Source organism: Sciurus carolinensis, chromosome 1 (assembly GCF_902686445.1).
Source record: "Sciurus carolinensis chromosome 1, mSciCar1.2, whole genome shotgun sequence".
NCBI lineage: Eukaryota > Metazoa > Chordata > Mammalia > Rodentia > Sciuridae > Sciurus > Sciurus carolinensis.
Window position 1 is genome coordinate 64,845,936 of NC_062213.1, and position 23,705 is coordinate 64,869,640.

General features: G+C 36.6%; 1 protein-coding gene across 5 annotated transcripts in view; it reads left to right on the forward strand.

Annotated features, from left to right (window-relative positions):
• Positions 1-23,705, forward strand: part of Ncoa2 (nuclear receptor coactivator 2) — a 261,914-nt gene that overhangs the window by 157,776 nt on the left and 80,433 nt on the right. For all 5 annotated transcript variants that reach the window (XM_047548762.1, XM_047548788.1, XM_047548796.1 and 2 more), the window contains exons 3-4: positions 13,472-13,576; positions 16,343-16,515. In XM_047548762.1, the coding sequence (XP_047404718.1) occupies positions 13,491-13,576; positions 16,343-16,515 (259 nt within the window). In that variant the 5' untranslated portion in view covers positions 13,472-13,490. The remainder of the gene's footprint in view (positions 1-13,471; positions 13,577-16,342; positions 16,516-23,705) is intronic.

Consider the following 23,705-nt stretch of genomic DNA (forward strand, 5'->3'; position numbering starts at 1 on the left):
TGTTAGTTAGTTCCCTACTTGTATTCTCTTCCTTATTTTTCATTTCTTGAGATTGAGTTCTGTTTCTTACTCAGTGATTGTATCGCAGTGTCCACAGAGCACAGCAATTTGCCCTTAGCAGCTACTCCGTAATTATCAGGACAGTTGAATTGAACATCAGAAGGAGATAAATGAAAATAGATTTTAAGTTAAAAGCCTGCAATTTAAGTTACATTTTAATACCAAAAGGAAACCTGTATGAATTATAAACTTAACCTTCTCAAACTTAATTATCCAAATATGTCTTTGCCCTAAGTAATAGTTACTGCTCTTGGTTCTGAACTATTAACTTAAAAAGAAAACACTAAACTAAAGAAATCATACGTGTGTGCTTATGAACACAGATAAAATGAGTCATGATGCCTCTGAGACCTGGCTTAATTTTCTCTCCATCATTTTAACCCAACTGAAACCAAGGTTTGAATTGAAGCTTAATGAATTCTGATCCCTTTGATTTTGGTACCAGACAGAAGGAATATAATGCAGTCGGCTATCTCTATGGTGTCAAGCAATTATCTTAATTTATTTGAAATTTCATTGCATGTGTAAAACTTGCTAGATATGGCCAAACAAGATGTAGGCTTTACAAAACAATTGTTCTTTATTCTTTCAGTGCAAAAACATTTTAAGACTGATAAATTTTTTAAAACAAAGGTGGAAAACAACACATAAAATCAGAGAAGTTTGTTTTAATCTTTTTAATGCCTGTTCTAGACTGCTCTTATTTAGTCCATCAATTTATTATTTGTAATGTACTTCAAGCTCATTTGGGTTTAAATTTGTACTAACTACTCAAGAGGTAATTAGAAGCTATTATTTTTGAGTCTGGTCATATTTTCATTCCAAAAAGAGGAAAAAACTCTGCATTTGTATCTTCTCTGGGCTATTCTGTGTATTTCATAAAGTTCCCTGAAACTAGAACGCTCCCTGACCTCTTACCTTGAAGTCAGAGAAAACTGGGCTCTATTGTCAGTCCTAATGATAGCAATATGATTATGCTTCTACAGACAACTGTTTGTGTTCCAAGTTTGAAACTTAAGCTAAAATAGAAACCTCTTGTAAACTTAATGTTATGGTTAGTTTTGATGTTTACCAAAATCTTATATTTGAGAAACAAAAACAAATGTTTATCATTTCAGCTCACATCTTCACATAACAAAGTAATTTAAAATTTCTTTTCAAATAATTCTTATAGAAAACTTTTAAATTCCAGTAATTCTCAGCAAATTATTCTGTAAGGTTTGTATTAGTTACCAAAAAAGTGCTTAGTTGGTTTGGGGTTGGAGGTGAACAGGACTCTTGCTCCAGAACTGCCTTTTAAAAAATCATCATCATCATCATCATCATCATCATCATCATCATCATTAATAGTAGTAGTAGTACTGGAGATTGAACCCAGAGGCACTCCACCACTGAGCTATAGCACAGCCCAACCCTTTTTTAGAAAATTTGAGACAGGGCCTTGCCCAGGTTCCTGAGGCTGGCCCTAAACTTGTGATCCTCCAGCCTCAACCTCCCAAGTCATTGAGATTACAGGTGTGCACCACCGTGCCCAACCCTTTTTCTTTTTAATACCAACCATTGCCTCATAGCAAATACTGTTTAGATTTATTATAATAATTTGACCAAAAGTAAGTGTAAGAATTTGTATGGTGACAAAATGAATCAGAGGTCTTCCCAAACCAGGTTTTCCCTCCATGTTCATTTTCCACTTGTATAGAAGAATGGTAGAAAACAGAGCACATCAAAAGCACATTTCAAAAAAATAATAATAATAATTCTTGCATGGGTTGTACCCTAGTAAGGAAATGTAATTTATACTGCCAAAGGGCTATAACTATATACCTTGTTTTTTTCTCTAACTTCAAGTCCTTAATTTAGATCCTGTACTTTTTCCCTGGAACATGCTTAAAAGTTTTGGCTCTCCTTTCTTCTCCTGTTAATTAGAGATCAAGCACTCTAAAGAAAATTTGAGAGTTGAATGAGTGCAATGGAGTAAAGGGAGGGAGGAATGAGTCCCATCAGTAACTGGAGTGGGAGGCAGCAGTGTGGGCCAGCAACCCCTGGTGCTGAACTGGACCGGCTGAAGAGGAAGATGGGTGCCAGGAGGAGGCACTGGTCCCTGGTGCAGAGGAAGTGTCATTTTTGTTATAATATTCCGTGGCAGACTTGGAACTAGAGATTGGGAACCATCAGTTATTCATGACAATAAAGTATTTCTTAGGAAAAGAGCATTTTTTTGTAACCTTTGCTGGAGAGCTCCTGTTCCAAAAGAGTCACACAGGGGAGAAAACATGAGAAAGTTCATAAAGTTAAGGAGCACAGGATATAGTAAGTCAGTTTCTGACTTTCTGATAAGAAAGAACTTAGGATAAATTTGGAGAAATGTAAATTAAAATATAAGTATACAGTTATGGTGGTTTGGAAATTACTATAGAAATTGATTGACCTTGATTGACCAAAGGAAATAATTTATACTTACAATTTTGTTGGTAAATCTCAGCAGTAAAATAAATCTCATTTCATTTAATTTGGGCAGTCTTAATGCAACTTAGTGTAGCATAGGTTCACCTCATTTTTGCAGGAGTCTTCTAGAAAATCTGCATGAAAGAAATCTGCACACTTATAATTTGCTTCTTAAGGAACTGGTTTTATAAAGGAATCTCTGATTTTCTTAGACTTTGTTTTTACCAGGTTTCTTCCCCCCCCCATCTTTCTTTTTTCCTATTGTACACTCATAAAACTGATGTATTATTGTAAGGAAATTTGGGAAATAATAAAAAAATTACTCCCATAGTCCTTATCAAAATAATTTAACTGCTAATACTTTGGTAACATTTCTTCTAATTTTTTTTGTATAATTTTCCTCTCCAACTGTTTTCACCAACAGCTTAGATTATTTCATAAATATCCACATACTATTAAATTCAAATAATATATTTAATTAGATAAGCCCTTACTATGTGCCAGACTTCTTTATATTTCCTACTCTCAATAAGCATCTATATCTTATTATTGCTCCAGTTTTACAAATGAAGAAACTGAGGTCCAATGAGGTTAATTAAATAACTTCCCCAGGTCACTTTATTAAAAGGTGGTGTTCCAGGGATTCCAAACCAAAATTGACACCAGAAGTTGTACACTTAGCCATGATGTTGTACAACTTTTCATGTTTTACTTTTTTTTCTCATTTTTTATTGGTGCATTATCATTGTACACATTGATGGGACTATTGTTATGCATTCGTACATGCACACAATATAACAAGATAATTTGGCCAATACCACTTCCTGGCATTTTCCCCCTCCTTGGCATTTTCCCCCTCCCTCCCTGACTCCTACCCTTTGTCCCTTTCCTCTACTGATCTCCATTTGATTTTTTGTTTTCCTTTTTCTTCTCTTCTACATGAGAGAAGTCATATATTTTGCTTTAATGGTTGCATAATAAGTTAAATTGTGACTGTTTTGCATTCCCTTAGAACTTGCTCAGTTATTACTGATCAGAGTACTACATGAAAAGTTCCCCTTCACTCCTTCTTTCTTTTTTTTTTCTTTCATACTGGGGATTAAACCCAGGGGCGCTTAACCAGTGAGCCAAACCCCAGCCCTTTTATATTTTTTATTTTGAGACAGTCTTGCTAAGTTACTGAGGCTTGGCTTTGAATTTGAAATCTGTCTCAGCCTTCTGAGTAGCTGGGATTACAGATGTGTGCCACCATGCCCGACCTCACCCCCTTCTATTTTAAACTTGTCCTAATCTACCTTATTTTTCAACAACAAAAAAAGTACATCTATAGCTTTAATCATGATCAGATATGGTAAATATTTTGTTTTATGATCCCTCACCTACCAGCTTTCCTTTTGGAACCTGAGTCATGGACTTGGGTCTGTTTTGTTCATTGCTGTATTCCTTAATACCTAGAATTGTGCTTGGCACATAATAGATTTCAGTAATATTTGTTGAATGGCTGTTGACCTCTGCCCTTAGTTTAGCTTTGTGTGAATTCTGATTTTCTTGATCAATCTCTGTTGGACTCAGCATGGAATATCCTCATGATTCATATTCTCTGTAAATCAAGGCCTGATGCTGCCACCCTCTGACTGCCACAGGCTGATGAGCAACTCCAGTATACCCCACGTTTCTGCAGCCCGGTGTGCCCACCAAGAGCTAGATTCTTGTTTCCAAATCAATTTTTGCCAGTTGTGCTAGTTATTGTAATTGCACAGTTTAATTAAATATTATGTAATCTATTACATGCATTTGAAAATACACATTTGTTTCTATGAAAATTAGGGCTCAAAATCAAATGGACAAAACTTGCTGCTAAATGGGTATATGCAGCACAGTCATAATAGACTAGGAAAAAAATAACAAAAATCTGTACCTTAAAAGAACTTTTAAGAACAATTAAGTGTCTGTAAGTCCTAGGTCTGTTTTAATAAAAATTGGAAATAATAGTATCTTAATTGTGGATTTGATTTATGCAAGATAGATACTGAAACTCCAATGAGGACTAATACCTAAACTTTCATGTGTAGTGTTAAAATGAAATGATTAATTAAAATCGTATGTATCATTTTGCATAATTATTCTTCATAAATAAATTTTTAAATCAACCAATTCCTTTTTCTTATTATGTCAAATAAGGAGGTTTTTCTTAGTGTTTAGGATGAAATTGAGCATTCTTGGTATGCCAGAGAAAATTCATAGCTGGTTTTATTTCATTAACTTCATACTAAATTCAGTAATAACAATAATATTTCCTTTGTCTTCAAAGAATAATTGCTTGTTAATTGAGGTATGGTTTCCTTTCTGCACTGGAATGTGAGCTTTAGGAGGACAGGGACTTTTATATGCTGTGTCATGGCTCTGTCCCCAGTGTCTTCAACAGTACCTGGAGCATTATTATTTATTGGAGGAATGGATGGATGATTCTAAAGTGTGTATATCTTTTATAGAAAGAATTAGTTTGCATTTTACAATGATATTGGCACATTTTTAGCAAAATAAAAAACACAACTTTCATATTATATAGTCACTGTTTACTAAATTAAATTAGAATATACTGATTTCTGAAGCATGAGAAGCACTCAGTGGTAGAGTACTTCCCTAACCTACACAAGGTCCCGGGCTCAATCTCCAGGACCACAGAAAATAAAATAAAATATATTGATTTACGTAATTAAACTCAAGTTTATAAATTTCTCTGTTCAGTGAAAGTATTAAGAGTACTGAATAGGAACCTTTAGTACCCACAATACAGTGGTTAAGAATTGAGGAACTGTTTAGATTTGCTTATAAAAGCAAACTAAAACTTCCATGTGGCCTTGGTCAAATTAAATTATCTCTTCTGTACCTCAATTTCTTCTTTCGTAAAATAGTGCTAATCATATGTTATTATAAATATATCTATGCAAAATATGTGGGATATACCTGCCAACATGCTAAGCACTCAACAAATGATAGTTATTTGAATTAAACCTGAATTTGAATCCTGACCCATTATTTTCTGTGACTGAGGTAAATTACTAGGAAGCAGGTCAGAGAGGTTAAATAATCTGTAAGATAGATAGATGTAGATATATGTCTCTCTCTCTATACACACACACACACACACATCTAAACATATCTTCAAGATGGGGTTTTAAGCAGGGAGATAGGTGCAAAATGCCTAACTCCCAAGTCCTCAATACAAAAGAAGACATAGTGTGAGAGAGTACTCTCATTTATCTGTTTAGGAACTTCTAAAAATTCATATAATATAAAAACTTTTTGTATAAGTACAGGCTATCTTTCCCTTCTCATTTCAGTAAGTTTCTCTCATAAATTAGGAAGTTTTTTTTTTTTTTTATCTCATAAGGAAATTTAAAAGGAGTTTCAAAATAAAGAAAGATAATTGCAGGCTGGGGGGTGTAGCCAGATGCTTGCTCAGCATGGGAAAGGTCCTAGAATTCCAGTACCACAAAAGAAAAAAAAAAAGAAAGGGAAAAAAGACCAGAAAAGATCATTTAATTTTAATCTGGAAATTATGAAACTCAAACACAAGCACTAACATTATAGTCCTTATTTGATGACTGCTTAAGCCTTCAGTGAAAACTAAATAGAATACTAAATAGAGACTATATACCCTGCTTGAAGGGAAGGAAAATGTTGCATTATGTGAGGAATGCAGCTTCTTCCTGTGATGTTTGCTCATCTGAGACCTTATTAAAACCTAATCTCACTATTCCTGGCCATATTAGCACCGGGTGACGTCGTTGGATATATAAGCAGCCCAGTGACTGGCTATGTTAAGGAACTTAGCCTATGAGAATTCCGAAAGTAGAAACCATCTCAGGCCACTGATGTCAGACTAGACATTTTCCCCCTGTTGGTAAAGAGAGTGTAGAACAGCTCTCTGCTACTTACACATTCTGTACTGAATTTTGCCAGCAAGACTTTTAAGAGGTTTCATCCCCCTTCTTTAAGAGATAGGTAGATGATGAAAATGTTACAGAAAAATATTTGTGTCACTAGTGAACATGAATTTAGCCATTTATTTGATTATTGCAGCATGTATTAAAGAGCTGCTGCTGCCCATTTGCAGCCTAATGTGTTTATTACAGTCTTCCCAATGGCATCTTGAAGTGTCTTTCAGCTAAAAAATTCATGAGTATTATTGGCTTTCAGTCAGAAAATGGAATATGTCTTCTAGTTACTGTCTAACATACCACTTTGAGGCCATTATACAAAAGTAAATCTAAGAGCAGAGCATATTGAGAAGGAAGGAATTTTTAGCTTAAACATTTGTTTATACACTGTTATTACTGTTTCATGGACTAAGATACAGCATACGGAAGGTAGGTGCTAAAGCCATTTTACTTGGAGAGTAGTTGTAGTTGTAGGATATGTTGTTTTCTTTAATCCTGTACCCAACTGTAAACTGCTAGTGTTTTACTATTGAAAATCATGTCCTAATGAGAGGAGTTTATGGCTGGCATTTATTTTGCAGTTATTTAAAAAGTCAAATGTACAGTATGTTGCAGTAAACTAGAAAGTTGAACTGAGCATTTGTTTCCAAATAAGATGTCTTTTATTCTGGATTTATTTGCAGTGAGTCTCCCTTAACTTTGCAAGCTGACTGTTGTCACTGAATTAATGTGCAGTTTTTTGAGTGAATCTGTAGGTACAGACTGTAGTGTGTCTATAATGCAGACTGTATAATGTGAGGTAAATTAAAATTCTGTTATGTGAAAAACAAGAAGCACCACAGTGTTATGTAAAGATAAAAGTTAAACGTGTCCTTATGATCTGGTAAAAAGAATAATAATGCTTTGGGGAAAATATTATACCATTTTACCAAGTAAAATATCTTGAAATGTGTAGTGTCCTCTGTCACCGTGTTAAATGCATTACTTGTTTACCAGCAGGAAGAAAAAGTTTGATTTTTTTTCCATGTGCTCTCATTCCTCTATTTAGTAAATCTACATAGATCTACTTCTGTTTTATTTGCACATATGATGCTTCTTTATGTGCCTCAAAAATATATCCTTGCATAGTCTACGTAGAGTATTTATTTAACTGTTGCCAAAAGTTGGGTCTTGCCAAAATAATGTTTGCTTTGGGTAATTTTGACCAATTAACACTATTTGGAAGGAGGTGTTTCCTCTCCTCCATCAATTGGGTGTCTTTATCTGTGTCATCTGACTGGCTCCCAAGGTTTGGCCTACCGTTTTCTACTTCTCTCAGGCATACACAGCTGAAAAGCACATTCTGTTTATGAAGCATTAGATACTATGTTTCCTTCGACTTATCAGAGACTGGCCCCAAAATTTTGTTTTTGTATAATAAAGGGATCCCCCAAGAACACAGTATACTTTGAGGGGAAAAACTGGTGCTTAGAATGAGCAAATGTTTTCATTTTTGATAAATCAGTACAGAATGTACCTTTAGCTTTTAAGATGGGTTTCTGAGCAATTACAGCTCTCTGGAAGATTGTCCTTTCATAGTTTAGTAGAACAGAAATGGAGAAGTATTTAAATGATGATTTATGTATACTTTTCTATTGCTTGAGCATTTCTTGGTCTTAAAAATTTGTGTAGAATCAGTTGACACATTACATGATGGTTTCATATATCTTTTGAAAAGAGAATTCAGAGAGAACCTGGTATAGTTCAGCAGGCGAGCACTTGTCTAGGCTGTGGGAGGCCTTTGGTTCCATTCCCAGCACTGTGTGCTCTTGAGTATATGTACACACACACACGCGTGCACACAGACATGCAACCTGGAAGGCCTTAGAAGCTATAGGGCCTTTCTGCCCTCTTCAAGAGCTAGATGATTTAATAGGCAGGTACTCATGGAGGTGTTGATAAGAAAAGTTGTTTAAGCAACTTTTTGTGTTTCGTTTCTACTTTGAGATATTTCATTGTATATATCATCTCAAAGCAAGGACTTTCTTGGATATTTCTTGGAGCTAGCAACAGATCTGATGTTTGATCACTTTATTATGTGTGGATTTCAGCAACCATATTATCCTTTTACTGAATTTGTGCAGCACATAATAAATCTGACAGTTTTATAGGCGTTGTTTGGAAGATGGCCTGTACTGATAAAAGATAAAATACACATTATCGTTTACACAAATTCTGGATGATAAACTAGCTTTAATGGAATGAAGCTGTTTTGCAAACAATAGCTGTGTTACCTTATAAGTTATATGGAAGAGTTCTGTGAAAGAAGAATGTGCTTTTAAGATTTGACACTTTATTTTGCTTTCTGTCCTTAGCTAAGGATTTGACTGGCATTGTTCACCCCTTCCAGAATATTGTTACTTTTAAAAAATAAAACTTAGTGAATCTTGTGACTGTAGCACTTTCCTCTACTATCTAGTTCCTACATGTTGATATCAAAGGATAAGAGGGAGGATGTACTGTCACAGTGAAGTTTTAGCAGGGATATTGTGTGGTTAGAGATAAGAAGAATGGACAAAGAGAAACTTCTTTTCCAGTCTTGTCCTTCACAACCCCCAACATCTGGTAGAAACTGGTTTGCTCTCAGTGACTATAATTACCATCAGCTCCAGAGTTAACTGGTGTCATTTTCAGTTTTTGTGATTTACATTGAACAGTTTGAGAATTGAGAATGACATGTTCAAGAATTTTAATTTCATGTGTTTGTTGAAAACATGCAGAACTGTTAAGGAACTGTTCATTTAGGGCTGGCTACAAAGTAAAATTTTAGACCTTAAATGCTGTCCTTTAGTATTTTCCATCTTCCACTTTTTCATTGAAAATTAATTTTTAACTTTGATTTACAAAAAATGCATTAATACTCTTCTCTCATTTAGTTTTAGATTACTTTAGATATTTTTCTGTAAGTCTAAAAGAAAATCATTTTTTCTGACCTCTCTACCTATGTTGCTGCTGCCTTGCCCAATATTTTGAGTTGTGGGGTAAAAAATGAACTCACCTGGCCTCATCACATACTACAAGTGAAATGCTGGCACTCTCTGCCAGCCAAGCCTCACACAGGGTGTTAAAAATATCAGACAGTCATCTGAATGAGAGCGCCACACTTCTTCTCCTAGAGCACCTCATTAATGAGGCTCACTGTTATTTATTTGGTTCACTTACTGAAGAGCAAGTCATAAATCTACGTGTCTCCTCCAGGATAGCAGCTACCTCAGGCTGCCCATCACCACTCTCCTCCCTTCCCTGCTCCAGCCTTAAATTCTCTCCCTTCCCACCCGCTTCTCTCTTTCCTTTTCTTTTCTTTCTTTCTTTCTTTTTTTTTTTTTCTTTTTTTTTTTTTTTGTAAACTTCTCTCAGATCTGTCTTCTTTTCTTTTCGTTTTTGTTTTCCCTGAGTGACTGGCAGGGATTCAGATGAGCCACCCCTGTGATGTTGGCAAGTCCCCAACCTGATGGGGCCTGCAGGGGACTCTTCTTTCCTTGACTTGGCCAACTCTTCTGAGCCTTGCCCTCTCCCACCCACCTTTTCTCCCTTTAGTGGTGTGAGGGTTGGTTGGAAATATCTACTGAGGACACAAAACCCAGGAAAACTGTGCAGAAAAGAGGACATATGGGGCAGGCCCAGAAAAATTAAAAAGCCATCATGTTCATAAAGCAGAAACCTTGAAGATTTTGAGGAAAATTTTGTTTAAGGTACCATTACATAATGAAAAGGGAAACTTGGCACAGATGTAGCTTACTTGAAGAGTAAATTAGTGATGTTTTAAAACTACAAAGTGAGTGCTTACAAACTAACCTTGGGGTGGAACAAGCAAAACAGACGGTGTGCTGAAATGGTCTTACTATACTTAGACCTGAAAACACACCTTCCTGCTCCACTCCTCATCTCTAGGCCTTGTGCTACATATCCAGTGCTGTCTCCTCATGCACTGTCACCATAATTAACATATTTTGGGAAATTTTAAAGTAAATGATGCTGATCCTAATGTTCAATCCCCAAACTGAGTACAAATAACTAAGTAAAATAGTCACATTTTAATTGTCCATTGAAAAGCTTTCCAACTTTTCTGGTACTACTCTACTTTTCTAATATACCTGGTGATACTCTGGAAGGAAAAACATTTTCATCACTAAAGTTTATTATCTACACCTACTATATGGGACATTTTGCTAAATATTGAAGATTATATATTTTGGGGGGTGGGTACCAGGGATTGAACTCGGGCACCCTGACCACTGAGCCACATCCCCAACCCTTTTTTGTATTTTATTTAGAGACAGGGTCTTAGTTGCTTAGTGCCTCCCTTTTGCTGAGGCTGACTATGAACTCTCTATCCTCCTGCCTCAGCCTCCCGAGCCGCTGGGATTACAGGCCTGTGCCACCGTGCCCGGGTGAAGATTATATTTTAATGATAAAATTTATTTAAATTTTAATGCCTTATAGAAAGCCGCTTCCAGGGTTATTTGTTGAAAGCTTACTTAGGTTGGGTATGCAGTGTTTTTTCCCACACACTCATGAGTTGAAACCATGGGAATTGTGTTTAAAAAGAAGTACTAAAAAATGAATGTTTGTAGGGTATCGTCTGAGAAGGACTCTGGCATTCAGTCAGGTTTGTTCTTTCCTGATCCTGCAAACCTCCTGCAGTGGCCTGACTCCCACCCGACCCATTTAAAATCTTACGCTGTTCTCAGGCTGGGCTCCATGCTTCCTCCTTTCTAGCCAGCACATTACTCCTTTTGTGGATCTCAAGGTTCAGAGAAGTGCAAGACAAATGTATAATACATATTTGTCCCTATTGGAGTATTTCCTATATATAATCTATCTCCCCTGTCAGTCTGTCTTCTCGAGAGCAACATTACTGTGTATGCTTCTCATGCCACTGAACTTCATTTTCAGTGGCAAGGCAGTCTTTGTTGAATGAATGAATGAATGAATGAATGAATGAATGAATGAAGTCTAGATAACAGGAACAGAATCAAGCACAGAAGCCCATCTAGGCCAATCTTGCCTGCCCTGGCCTGTGCCTCTGTGATAGAGGAAGAACAGCTTATATAATCAGGAGGCTCTCTACTGTAACATTAGTTAAGAGTAGGAGTTCTATAAGCCTGTGTATAACTCCCAGTTCTGCCATTTACTCATCCACCTGGTAGCCTGTGCTGTAGATGCTAATGACTATCTTCATTACAGCATGAAGGATGAAATAACTTGTCAAGGTCACACAGCTGACCAAGTGGTGAAGCTCAAATATGGATACTGGCCCTTGGCTTCTCTGCAATACTGCCTCTCATAATCTGTCTTTAAATCTATAATTTGCTGGGTTACACAGTAAAAACTAAATGAATAGTAACTAAATACAGATTTATATTTATTATCAGGCCAAAACTGTGAGCACAGTACAGGACCTTGGGACTTGGTTACATTGCTCCCTCCAGCAGGAAGCTCAGGCATGAGCTTTCAAATTGTATCCTCCATGTGACCTGAATTGTGTGATTGGCACAACCTTCCTCAGCTGATAGGCTATTTCTTCATTCTACTTACACATGACTCTTTAAAACAATTGACTCTACTGCCCTCTTGGATCAGAACAGTGGCCAGAAGAAACAGTTGTAGTGAGACTGGACATCCCAGACGCCACCGAAGGAAGCAGCTGGGCAGTTTAATTGGTATGTGGTGGTGATTCAATTGATGGGTGTCAGATACTGCTTTCCTTAACCTGCCTGGCTCTTTGTTCTTGTTCTTGATGGACCTATTGCTCTCTGGTGTCTTCTTTAAGTTCTTGGTCTTCCACTGACTTAGCCTTCTCTCTGACTTCTTCTAATCTAGAAAGGAAGAAAAGCCACTACAAAAAAGTAAAGGGCAAAGATGAATTTAGAAGCCTGGGGAACAGAGAAAGGGGAAATAACATAGAATGGGTTCTCTAGGAAAGATTTTTAAGTGATGATTTGTACTTTAGGGCTGCATTTATTTTTTTTTTCCTTTTCTAAACAATTATTAAGCACATTGAGTAGCAATCTTTTCTGCTTTCCTATTACTTTGTTAGTCTCTCTTGCTTTTTTAGAACTTCAGCCTTGTGTCACTCCCTTATTCTTTTGTACTCCCAATAGTATTTTGGTTCTGCTAGCGTTGACCATTGTGAGCACACTTATTCTCTTATTATGAAAAATATTCAGCACAGAGGAGCTGTGGTGGTCATCACCCCTCAGAGGCAGTAGTTCCCCTGATTTTGGAGTGCATCTAAAGACCTGAGCTGATAGCAGCCTGAGCCAACTGAGGGGAGGAAAGTCTGAGGCAGCAGGATGTGAGAGAGGAAGCCACCCAGCAGTGTGCAGGGAGGGAGGCCAGCTGCCCTGGAGAGAGGGCACCAAGGGAGGAGCAATGAGACTGCGGCAGTAGGAGAACCTGCACGTCAGCTTCCTAAGGTAGGCAGGAAGAGCCTCCATTTGAGTGGCAGGAACTCGGGGCCACCACAAGGGTGTCAGATCTGCCGGGTTTAACTTGGAACCCTTCAATCAAGTGTTGTAGCACTGCTTCTTCCTCGGGCTGGCTGTCATGGGTGAGCTATTACATACAGCACAGACTCCACATTGGCCAACCCAAAACAGAGACTGGGAGGAGCCCCTTACTTACAACACCTGTCATTTCCACATGGTGCAAGAAAGCCCCCGAAACTGGAGGCCAACAGCCCAATCCCAGGGCTAGCAGGTTGTAGCTCATGCTGTTGAAATCCAACTCCTGTTTGAAGAGTTTGGACCCAAGGAGGTAGGATGGTTTGTTTCTTATGTGTTTAAATGTTAACCTTTCCATTTGCTTAACCTTTAAGCAAAGTTAAAAAAAACAAACAATCAGGTATTTTATTATAAACATGCACGTCTTAATGTATCAATTACTGTTGTCAAATTTCTGATTGAACTCAGAGTTCTTTAACTGTTGGCAAAATGCTCAGATACTTTTTCATCAACTCTTATCCCTCTTTTTTATTTTAGTTGCTGATATGTGTTCAAGATGAGTGGGATGGGAGAAAATACCTCTGACCCATCCAGGGCAGAGACAAGAAAGCGCAAGGAATGTCCTGACCAGCTTGGACCCAGGTTAGATTCTTACTGGGGGTGAGGTGGGCAGGGAGAATCTGTATTGTCTGTTAAAGCTTTGCATTTTTCTTTGTCATTTTAGCATTGCTTTTTCTCCCGATTCATATACTGTGTTTGATTTTTCTTCCTTAACTGTTAAACTTTTAAATATGTTTTAGCTTATATTTTGAATATGCTAATCAGTTAAAGATTTTATTCTTTATAAGAAGAGGAAAGCATATACTTCTGATGTCCCCTGTGTATTTGACTCTTAACAATCAGTTCATTCTATAACCTTTAGTTTTTCATATTTTCTTTTCTGCTAGATTACAAAATGTTGTAACAAGTAGGTGCTGTAGTAAAAAAAAATCGCTCTTAGTTTTATACTGGGTTATTTGTTTTAATTTTTTTAATGACATGGAATGTTAAGTCCATTTTCTTTTGAGTTAAAGATGGTGACTCTTCAGTGGGGGGGAAAAACAAATTTAAAGCAGGTTTTATTTTACCTATTTTGGTTGGAAATGTGTATTGTTAGAACCTCCATGTAGGGTAATATGACAGTATCAAAATTATAAATGCCATATCCTCTTTGAACTAGCAGTTCCCCTTCTAGGAATAGTTCTAAGATATGCTTTCACATATGCAAGTGCACATTTGCAGTTACTCATTACAACATTGTTTATAATTATAAAAGATTAGGCAAAAACTAAGTGTTTGGAGGGAATTTTAAATAACTGTGGTACATCTGTAACCTGGAACACAACAGAGCAATGATGAAGAATGAGAATATTCTGTGGGTTAATATGAAAACAGTCTCTTAAGAATATTGTGACAATGAGATAACAGGTTTAGAAAGTGTCAATGGAGCATACCACTATTTGTACAGAAAGGGAAGAAAAAAAAGCATCTATATTTATCTTGTAGGATAACTAAGCAACGATGATAGTTGTTACCCATTTTGATGGATGAGAACTTGGCAAAGAGGGAAGAAAGGTAGAAGAGAGACTTTTCAGTCTTTTGGACTTTTCAGTCCAATGAAATATCTTTTTTTTTTTTTTTTTTTTTTTGGGGTGCTGGGGATCGAACCCAGGGCCTTGTGCTTACAAGGCAAGCACTCTACCGACTGAGCTATCTCCCCAGCCCCCCAATGAAATATCTTAAAAGTTAAATGAAAACAGCAACTTCTGTCTTAGAGCCAGTTTAAAAAAAAAAATCAAACAGGGAAACAATAGGGAAGAGGGGATAGGAAAAGTAATCAAGAGGGGAAGAAGAGTAGTGTTTTTTATTCCCTTCTCTCCCAGTCTGGTTGCCAAGCAAAAAACAAACCTATCTCCACATCCCAGCCCAGGCTGCAGCGTGCTTCCTGGTAAACCACAACTTTCTGGCTGTCAGACTGCATTTAATACCCAGGAGTCCTACTTGGGGAGGCAGTTGATAAAATGGAAATTGTTTCTAGGGGCAGGCTATTATCTACCTAATGCTGTGCTGAGCTGGTGCCATGGTTGGGTGTACATGTCTCTGAGCCTTCTGCCTAGTGCTCTCTCAGGGCACTTTGTAACCCAGCTTCCCTTTCTCACCTATTTGTCATCTATTTATTATCCTGTGCAATGTGGGGCAGTAGGGTTGAATTGGAGGGAGTAGCAGAGAAAGGCAGAGGGGACCAGAGTGGGAACTGGGCTCTTCTAAGCCTTCAGCTAGCCGCCTTTTGCTGCACCTCATAAGATGAAAGCTAGGTGTAAAAGTGGGACTTGGGAAAGAAAAAAAATCATTCTTTTCCCTGCTCTTCCAGTAACTTGGTGATCTGGATAAATCACAGAACTACTCCAAAATGAAGTAATTGTGTGATATTTTAGGTGTCTTACTTAATAAAAATAAAACTGATGGAGACAAATACATGAACATAGGTTGCAAATTTCCAAATCTTTAAAGTTAGTGTAATATATAAAAATACAGAAATCTGCTCTATTAAATAACTCACTTTTCTTCCTTACTGTATTGTTTTGAATCATTTAGTGAACCTCCCACTGTACTTGAGAAAATATTTATACATCGTTATCAAAAGAAACATTTCAGTTGGCAGTTTTGTTAGATTCAAATGAGAAGATATTGTCCCCTCCATTAACTTTTTAAAACTTTAGTTGAACTCCGGATGGGTTGTTTATATTTTGCTTGTCATTCAGCTTGGACAGTTAACAAATATCCTAGGTCAGTTTCGCTTTTGTTTCTAGCTATATTGTGACTTTTCAAATTACCTTTAAAGGGCTGCTTGGTTTGATTGCTGTCATCCTAAAGAAGTTTGAAACCATGATTTCTTTTCATTATTTTTTGTTTTACCAACAATCGTTGAAATGTATTTATACTTACAACCATGTTAACTTGCCTTTCTTCTTTTACTGATCTTCATTTCAAATATTTATAAAAGTAACCTCTTTTACATTTTTAAAACATTCCTTTATTTATTTGCCAATAAATTTGAGGCCCAGTGGTATGAAACACAGCACAATAGTAAGCAAAATCATGGAGAATCTTGTCATGTTGAAGCTGATAGTTCAGTGGGAGACATTAAGCACATTGAACAAATAATCACATAAGTAATAAATACATAATTAAAAACTGATGTATGTTTGAATTTTAAAAACATGTAAGACTTTAGGGAAAATTGGTTTTTCCTCCCCTAAAGTGCTTCTGTGTTTGTAAAGGTAACTCAGGTTTGCTATGTTTTATTAAAACTAGCTTAATGTGTTTATCTTTTCATATACTTAACTAAAATGTGTTCCTTCTCTTTAGCCCCAAAAGGAACACTGAGAAACGTAATCGTGAACAGGAAAATAAATACATAGAAGAACTTGCAGAGCTGATTTTTGCAAATTTTAATGATATAGACAACTTTAACTTCAAACCTGACAAATGTGCAATCTTAAAAGAAACTGTGAAGCAAATTCGTCAGATCAAAGAACAAGGTAAGAGGACTGAATTAATATCTTAGTAGAGTTGGTTTCTGTTTTTCTATGTGGGAGAAGTCCATGCAGAGTCTCTTTCATCCATTTCTTATGCTTAAATTATTGATGAGGAAATGATGTCACAGTGTAAGATGAATGCAAGTATCACTTGCAGTGGTTTATAAATAGGCTTTATATAAAATTCAACCATTCCCCAAAGACAGGAGACTGAGGTGAATCAGGGTGATCTAACACTTCATATAGTCAACTCAATTAGGGGCCACGGGTTCTCCTCCCCCACTTGAAGTTTTCATAGCTTGCACAGTAAGTGACTGTCATAATTTGTAAGAAAAGAGCCAGTTTGAGATGGAAACCAGAAGTAAGGAAGTAAGCCACCTCCTGTTTCAGCTAGTCAGCATATTTGATTAAGTCTGAACCTCAACTGGCCATGCCACTGGATTAGAATTTCATATCCTGAATGACAAGAGATTTGAAAAGCTCTAATCTCCAGTAAAAATTCTTTTGTGAAGTTGAAACCCAGAACGTGACAGCTTTCTTCCTGTGGTTTTATTTTTTCTGAGATCATTTTAGGTTTCTCTTCTTTGATATTTTTGCCTACAGAAAAAAAAATTAAGAAAATAATATTTTTGAAAACATTTTTGACTTTGCAGTGCCAAAAATAAATCTCATTTAGGCATGTATGAGCAGTGTCTTGGTGCTCAGAGTTAATATGTGCTCCGAAGTATCCATGTGCTGCTTTCCTTCAGGGCCAGGGAGATTATTATCTCTTGTAATGTTTTTGAATGCATCCTCTTAGAGTTCATATTTTTTTAATCTACTTCTTATATATTTGAAAAGGAAGATTTTAGAAAAACAGTCTTTATAGATATATGAGCTTCAAACTACATTTGCTCCTAATCACTCATAAAATCCTAGCTACCTATTAGTTAATATTATCATCATAGCATTTTTCTTTTCTTTCTTTCTTGCTTATTTTTTTTACAGTGCTGGCTATGAGGTAAGTTTTAAATAAAAATATTTTTACAAATATAGTTCTAAAAATTTTAACATATACATAGAGCATATACAATACGGCTTCTAATACCAGTCCACTCTGAAAATCAGCCATTATTTTTTGGTTCCTCCATCCAAATTATACATCCAAGGGGATTCTCCTCTCAGTGCCCATCTCTTCATCTCCTCTTTCTTTTCCCTTTTGGTTCCTCCATCCAAATTATACATCCAAGGGGATTCTCCTCTCAGTGCCCATCTCTTCATCTCCTCTTTCTTTTCCCTTTAATCTCAGTTTTTTACCATCTTCATTTTTGGTGTCAGCACATGGATAAAGTAACATTCCTAGAACTTCTGGGAGAGATGGTTGGTTGAAGTTTCCTGTTTCTAGTTGCTGATGTCGTTGCCGTAGAGAAATCCTTAATTGCTTGTTTCGGGTTTCTAAGAATTTTAAATGATTCAATTTTGTGAACACTGCGTGTTAGGTAGCACTTTCGTGTTTTAAAACAATCATATTTCTTTTTTAACCACTATAAAAGTCTTATGCAAGTTTTTAAAGTTTTGCAAAACCTTGGTAATTCCCCCTTCAAACCATAGAACACGTTGAGATGTGTCATGCTGGGCCTGTGCCATGCCTTAACTGTAGTGTTAATAATAGGCTGCATGCCATAACCACCCAAGAAGCAGCAATAATAAACACCCTGTCACGGCGTATTCTTCCAATAATGCTTCTGCTAATTTCAAAAGCAGCATGTTTTGAAAAGGGAAGCAAAAAGTTAAATACCTAATGAAAAACACAAATACACTTTTGAGTTCTCAACTAATCCAATAATTTAAGAATATTCCTGGTGTAATAAATTGTTTTTTTTTTTTTAAAGGGCAGAATCACATTAGACAGAAGCTAAATATGGGTTCTGATGCCATTCAAGAGCTTTTTGAACCTGGACAAATTATTTTCTCTCTCTGAAACAGTTCGCTCATAGAGAATTGAGCACACCTAGGTCACATGGCTGCTGAAGAAGTTGAGTTGTATGCCTGTCATAGTAAAGTTCAGTAGATGATAGTTTTCCTTCTTTAATATGGAAAGGAAAACTATACATTTTTTTCTTCACCTGTATTAAAATTAAAATCTTCAGGTAGTAACCCCTACCTTCAGGTCGAGAGCAAAAGGAAAAAGGTTAAAGGGTGGTTATTTAAATCCTTTCTCCAAAGCCTTTTGAAGAAAGTAAAATTTTTCTGGGACCCAAGAACTCTGCACAGCTCTGCACAGCCAAGGTCCAAGAGCAACTGTTGAGTCAGGCCTAAGCCCTTCCTTCTCGCCCTGGGTTTCCCCTGTCCCCACCTACAACTGCTCTCTCTATCAGTTAGCATAAGCAAAATTCAACTATCATTTTTATACCATTTTTCAAATGTAATTGTATTTCAGTTGCACTTGTCAGCCTGAATATTAATCTGGGAGCTCAGGAGAATGTGCTAAGTCTGCGTCCAAAGAAGTTAAGCTGGTGTGCATGAGGTGCCATACTAAAACAAGGAAGGCAGGACTCTCATCCTGGAGCCCCTCTCGTATCAGAAGCTGCACGCATCAACCTACAGTCTTGGGCTCTTTCTGCACTCTGCTCCCTCATCAGCTGCCCCTCAACTGTTTTTATACTTTATGAATAGAGAAGAGAGGAAAAGGGTGTTTTTAGAATGGCCTAAAGGACAGGAGTTTGGAGGTAAAAATGCCAGATTTTTAAATTAATAAGCATAGTAAACATAGTAGATACTAGCCCCCAAGAGCATGCATGTTTCAGTGGACCTTGTGGAAACAAAGCAAGTATACACAAGAGTTTGATGCTACAGTGTGATCACTTAAATACAGAATTCCATTCATGTTGGTGGTTTTCCATTGGCCCACATTCACAGGTCCTTAGTTATTAACTAAGTTAGGAACTTAGTAATTAAGCTAGACCTTCTGTTATGACTAGCTAAAATCTCTTTGGGAATTTTTAATGCCACAGAAGACTTAAATAGTTCTTACTGTGTGCCAGGCACTTTTGAAAGTACTTAGATTAGGTAACCTATTTTTCATTCAAAACATGCCACAGAAGAGGTATGTTGTTTTCCCCTTTTCCAGGTGAGGAACCTGAGACAAGAGTAGTTAACTAGTAGCCTGACAGAGTCACATTCACTAAGAAGGGTACGGATGGAATCCAGGCAGTCTGGCTCCAGAGTCTGCATGTCAGCCATTGTAGCAGCTTCCTCCCCTTCTACCCTGGGACTGGGGATTGAACCCAGAGGCACTTTACCACAATGCTTTTTCATTTTTCATTTTAAGAAAGGGTTTCACTAAGTTCCTGAGTCTGGCCTTGAACTTGCAGTTCTCCTGCCTCATGGGATTACAGTTGTTTGCACCACCACACCCAGCTTCACAGCAGCTTTTTTATGTTGAAGTGTGATGCTTATTTTTATTGCTATGATGATGATAGACATTTAAAACTTCTTCTATAACTTAAAAACAACAGTATTGGACAGCAAATATCCTTTTTCCCTAATTGGAAAGACTAATATTGCTTCCATTCCACAGAATTATAAAAAAATGAAAAATATAAGAGTTTGAATTTTGGATTACTGTGCTCAATTTTATTCTCTCTACTTGAAGACTTTACCATTTGTGTAGAAAACACATGGTGATTCCTATTCTCCTAGAAAAATAAAATTGAAATATAAAGTGACTTAAAAAATTGGGGAGTTTTAAAATTAATACATTTCTACTGTTGTATTTAAATACTGTCATTTTTGAGGGAGGGAATACCTCCTCTGTTAGCCGGAAGTAGCCACACCTCTCTTTTTTTCCTAAAATAATTAAAATGTCAGTTCTTCTCTTGGTGTTAATATTCTTTAAAACTGACACAAAAAGAAAATTTTATTTTCATATTTACTTTGAAAAGTAGATAATTTGTAAGTGAAGTCAGTTTTGTGTTCTTCCACACAGAGCTGAAAAAGGCCCCATGAACTTCGGTGTTTTCCTTTCCACTGAGATCCTGTAGCTAGAAACTGTTAAGCTGTCTGAATCAAGTTTACATCTAGGTCAAAGATGTTGATTTCCTTGGATTCTGAGCTGAACACTTTTCATTTGCGTCTTTCCACCTTTATCTTCTGGTGTTTGGCTTTGGGAGGCTGACTCTAGGAATTATGTCAGTGGATCCTCCCACCTTGTCTCTTGTTAAGTATAGTCAATGGGGGGCTCCAGGAAGAAGAGGTAGAGAGGGAGAAGAAAGTGAGTTTGGAATCTTTAGTCCCTGGGATCCTTCCTGGAAGGGTATCCTCAAGCTGACTGTGATTCTTCCACTGGCCCTCTGTAAGTCACCTTAAAAGATCCACTCACATCTCTCCCCTCACATCCCTGGAGACCTTGGGGGGTGGTAACAGCTCCTAGGCTCTTTTTGGCTCTGGGGTTTCTGCACTCTGGTGTCTCAGTGCTCTGTCTTCTTATGTTTTATTAAACCCACCTTAATCTATTAAGATGGTTTTATTATTTGAAAATCTTTTGCTTCTCCATATAAAACCACTTTTGGTGTAGTGTATTTGAATATGGGATTTATTTATCAGTTAATAAAGAATTAGAGCTGGGCATGGTGGCACATGCCTGTAGTCTCAGCTACTCAGCAGGTGGAGACGAGAGGAACCTAAGTTCAAGGCTAGCCTTGACAACTTAGTGACCAGTCTCAAAAATTTTTGTAAAGGCCCCAGGGATGTAGCTTGGTGGTAAAATGCCTCTGAGTTGAATCTGTCTGAAAAGAGAGAGAGAATTGGTTTCAAACTTTGGTTTTTTTTTTATTATTATTATTAGTGAACAACAGGAATGAAAATGTATTTCAAAAACCTATGTGGTATAAACTAGACTGAGGGGGAAGTTACTATTTGGACCTGGCAACCTACAAGATCATTCAAGTGATATAGTTACGATTATTCAAATGATGTATTTTTGGGTATATATTGCTGATCAGCGAATAGTAGGATTCCATATTGCTTCATGTACACGTGAATTTGCCCTCATTAAGGATCGCATCAAAAAAATAAAGAAGTATTTTAAGGGGGGGAGGAAGGCTATTGACATACTAGAGTCAACTAGAGTCAATGAGAGTAGGTTATTAAATTCTCAATTCTCAAGCCAGTTGTTAAGCATGGCCATTTTTAGTAATGATATGGGCTTATAATTGAATTATATATAAAGCAAAAACTAAGGAAAACTAAAACTCATAATTCCTAATTATTTTACTGCATTTTGCCATTATCTGTGTTCTAGAAACTATTTGTGTCTGGCATTTACATGGTTGAAATACTACATTGTGGTGCCTGTTGGGTGCATCTTCCTAAATCTCAAGTTATGTTACATCAATGGATTGAAATCCACTGTGATGAAAATATTCCCACCATAGGAATTGGTACACACTACAATTCAGGGCTCGATTTATTGTTTTGTTAGCTATCAGTCTAGAATTTAAAAAGTTAAAGAAGAAAATGTTAATAATTAACTTCTAACATTTTAACATTAAATAGCCATCCATGCATGCACACTCACAAAATGTTACTCAGTTCAACAAAGGTGTCACTCATGAATTGACAGTTTGATTAATGTATGCAACATACATCTTCATTATTTTCTTTTTGTCTTATTCATTAACTTACATGGAAATTTCAACAAACATTCATTTGGAACTCTGCTCTTTTGTCAGTTGTAATCAAGGTTAATACGAGTTTGTGGCAAAAACCAACAGAAACATTCTATTCCAGAGTCAATTGAGTATATTGGGTTTATCATAAAGAAAACTGCAAATTTTATTATCATGTATAAATTACTACATATCTTTTATACTAGCAAAATTTATAATAAATTTATTGTGATGTATCACCCCTCCAGAGCCAGTTTTTAAGCATTTGCCAATATACCATTGGATGAGCAGGTTGTATTAGTAAATATAGAAATTCATAAACTAACAGAATTAAAATTCAAGAAACAGTAATAGAAACAACAGCAGCACTTATAAGCAAAGTATAGAACCTATTAAATTTATGCTTTTCTTCCTGTTCTTTCTTCCCCCACGTTAAATTCATGAAATTCTTATGATAGGAATTCAGTTAGTCAGTACTAACGCATAGTCGTGAACTCATAGCTATCACCAGAGTAAGCAAAAGTGCTGTGGTATCAGATCCCTTCCAGCGGTAGGATGTCTGTAAATCAGACTTTTGGGGGTGAGGCTTCCAGTCATCGCTTATGTTCCATGTGATAAAATCTTAAAGTGAAGGACGAGTCATCAGCTAGAAGTTGTAGGTTAGTGAACTTGATGTGTCTTTGGCATGCCCTGGTCGATACTCTCATACTGAAGATAGGCTAACAGTGTTTGGGATTGGCTGTCAAGTCATGTGACAGTACAAAAGATTTCATTATTTTAGGAATGAATGCAAGACTGATGATGACACATATATTCTAAATTTCTTTTTAAACCCGATTCCTTTATATTAGTAAATATAGTTTTAAGTTTCAGTTGGCAGCTTTTCTTATTCTACCTACTCTGAAGGTGTGAAAATAATTAAGCAGCCAAAGTCAGCAGAGTAAACCTAAGCCAACAGAGTAGCCTGTATAATAGAACAGTGCAAGCTCCAAACCCAGTTGGTTGAATAAATATGATGAAACAGATATGATGAAACAATTAAGAGAAAGGACTTCCTTTAAAATCTGATGAACCTAATATCTATCTTCCCCAAACCATGTGTGAATTTTTTAACTTCTCTGAGCCTTTATTTCCAAATCTGTTAAAAGGGTATGCCACTTCATAAAGTTCTCTTTTGAAGATTATGTTTGATAATATTTATAAAGGGCTTTACCTAGTGCTTGGCACGTTAAAAGATTTGATTAATGGTATTTTTATTACCCTTATCATTGTTTGTGATGTCAGCACTTGAAGGTATCATTTAATCTAGATTTTCTTTCTGAGGACTTGATAACAATTTTGGGTTATTTTCTGTTATAATTTTAAGCTTCATATTCTTTTCATTTTAATTCAGAAATAAGTAGAAGCTGTCAAAACCGTTCAGTCAGAAAAATCAGAAGTGTGTTATTTGGTGTAACTACTTCTGAACCTTTCCCACCAAATCTGTTACCACCGGACTCTTGTCTGCTTCCTGCTAGTCCACATTATGTGAAGGACATGAAGGAC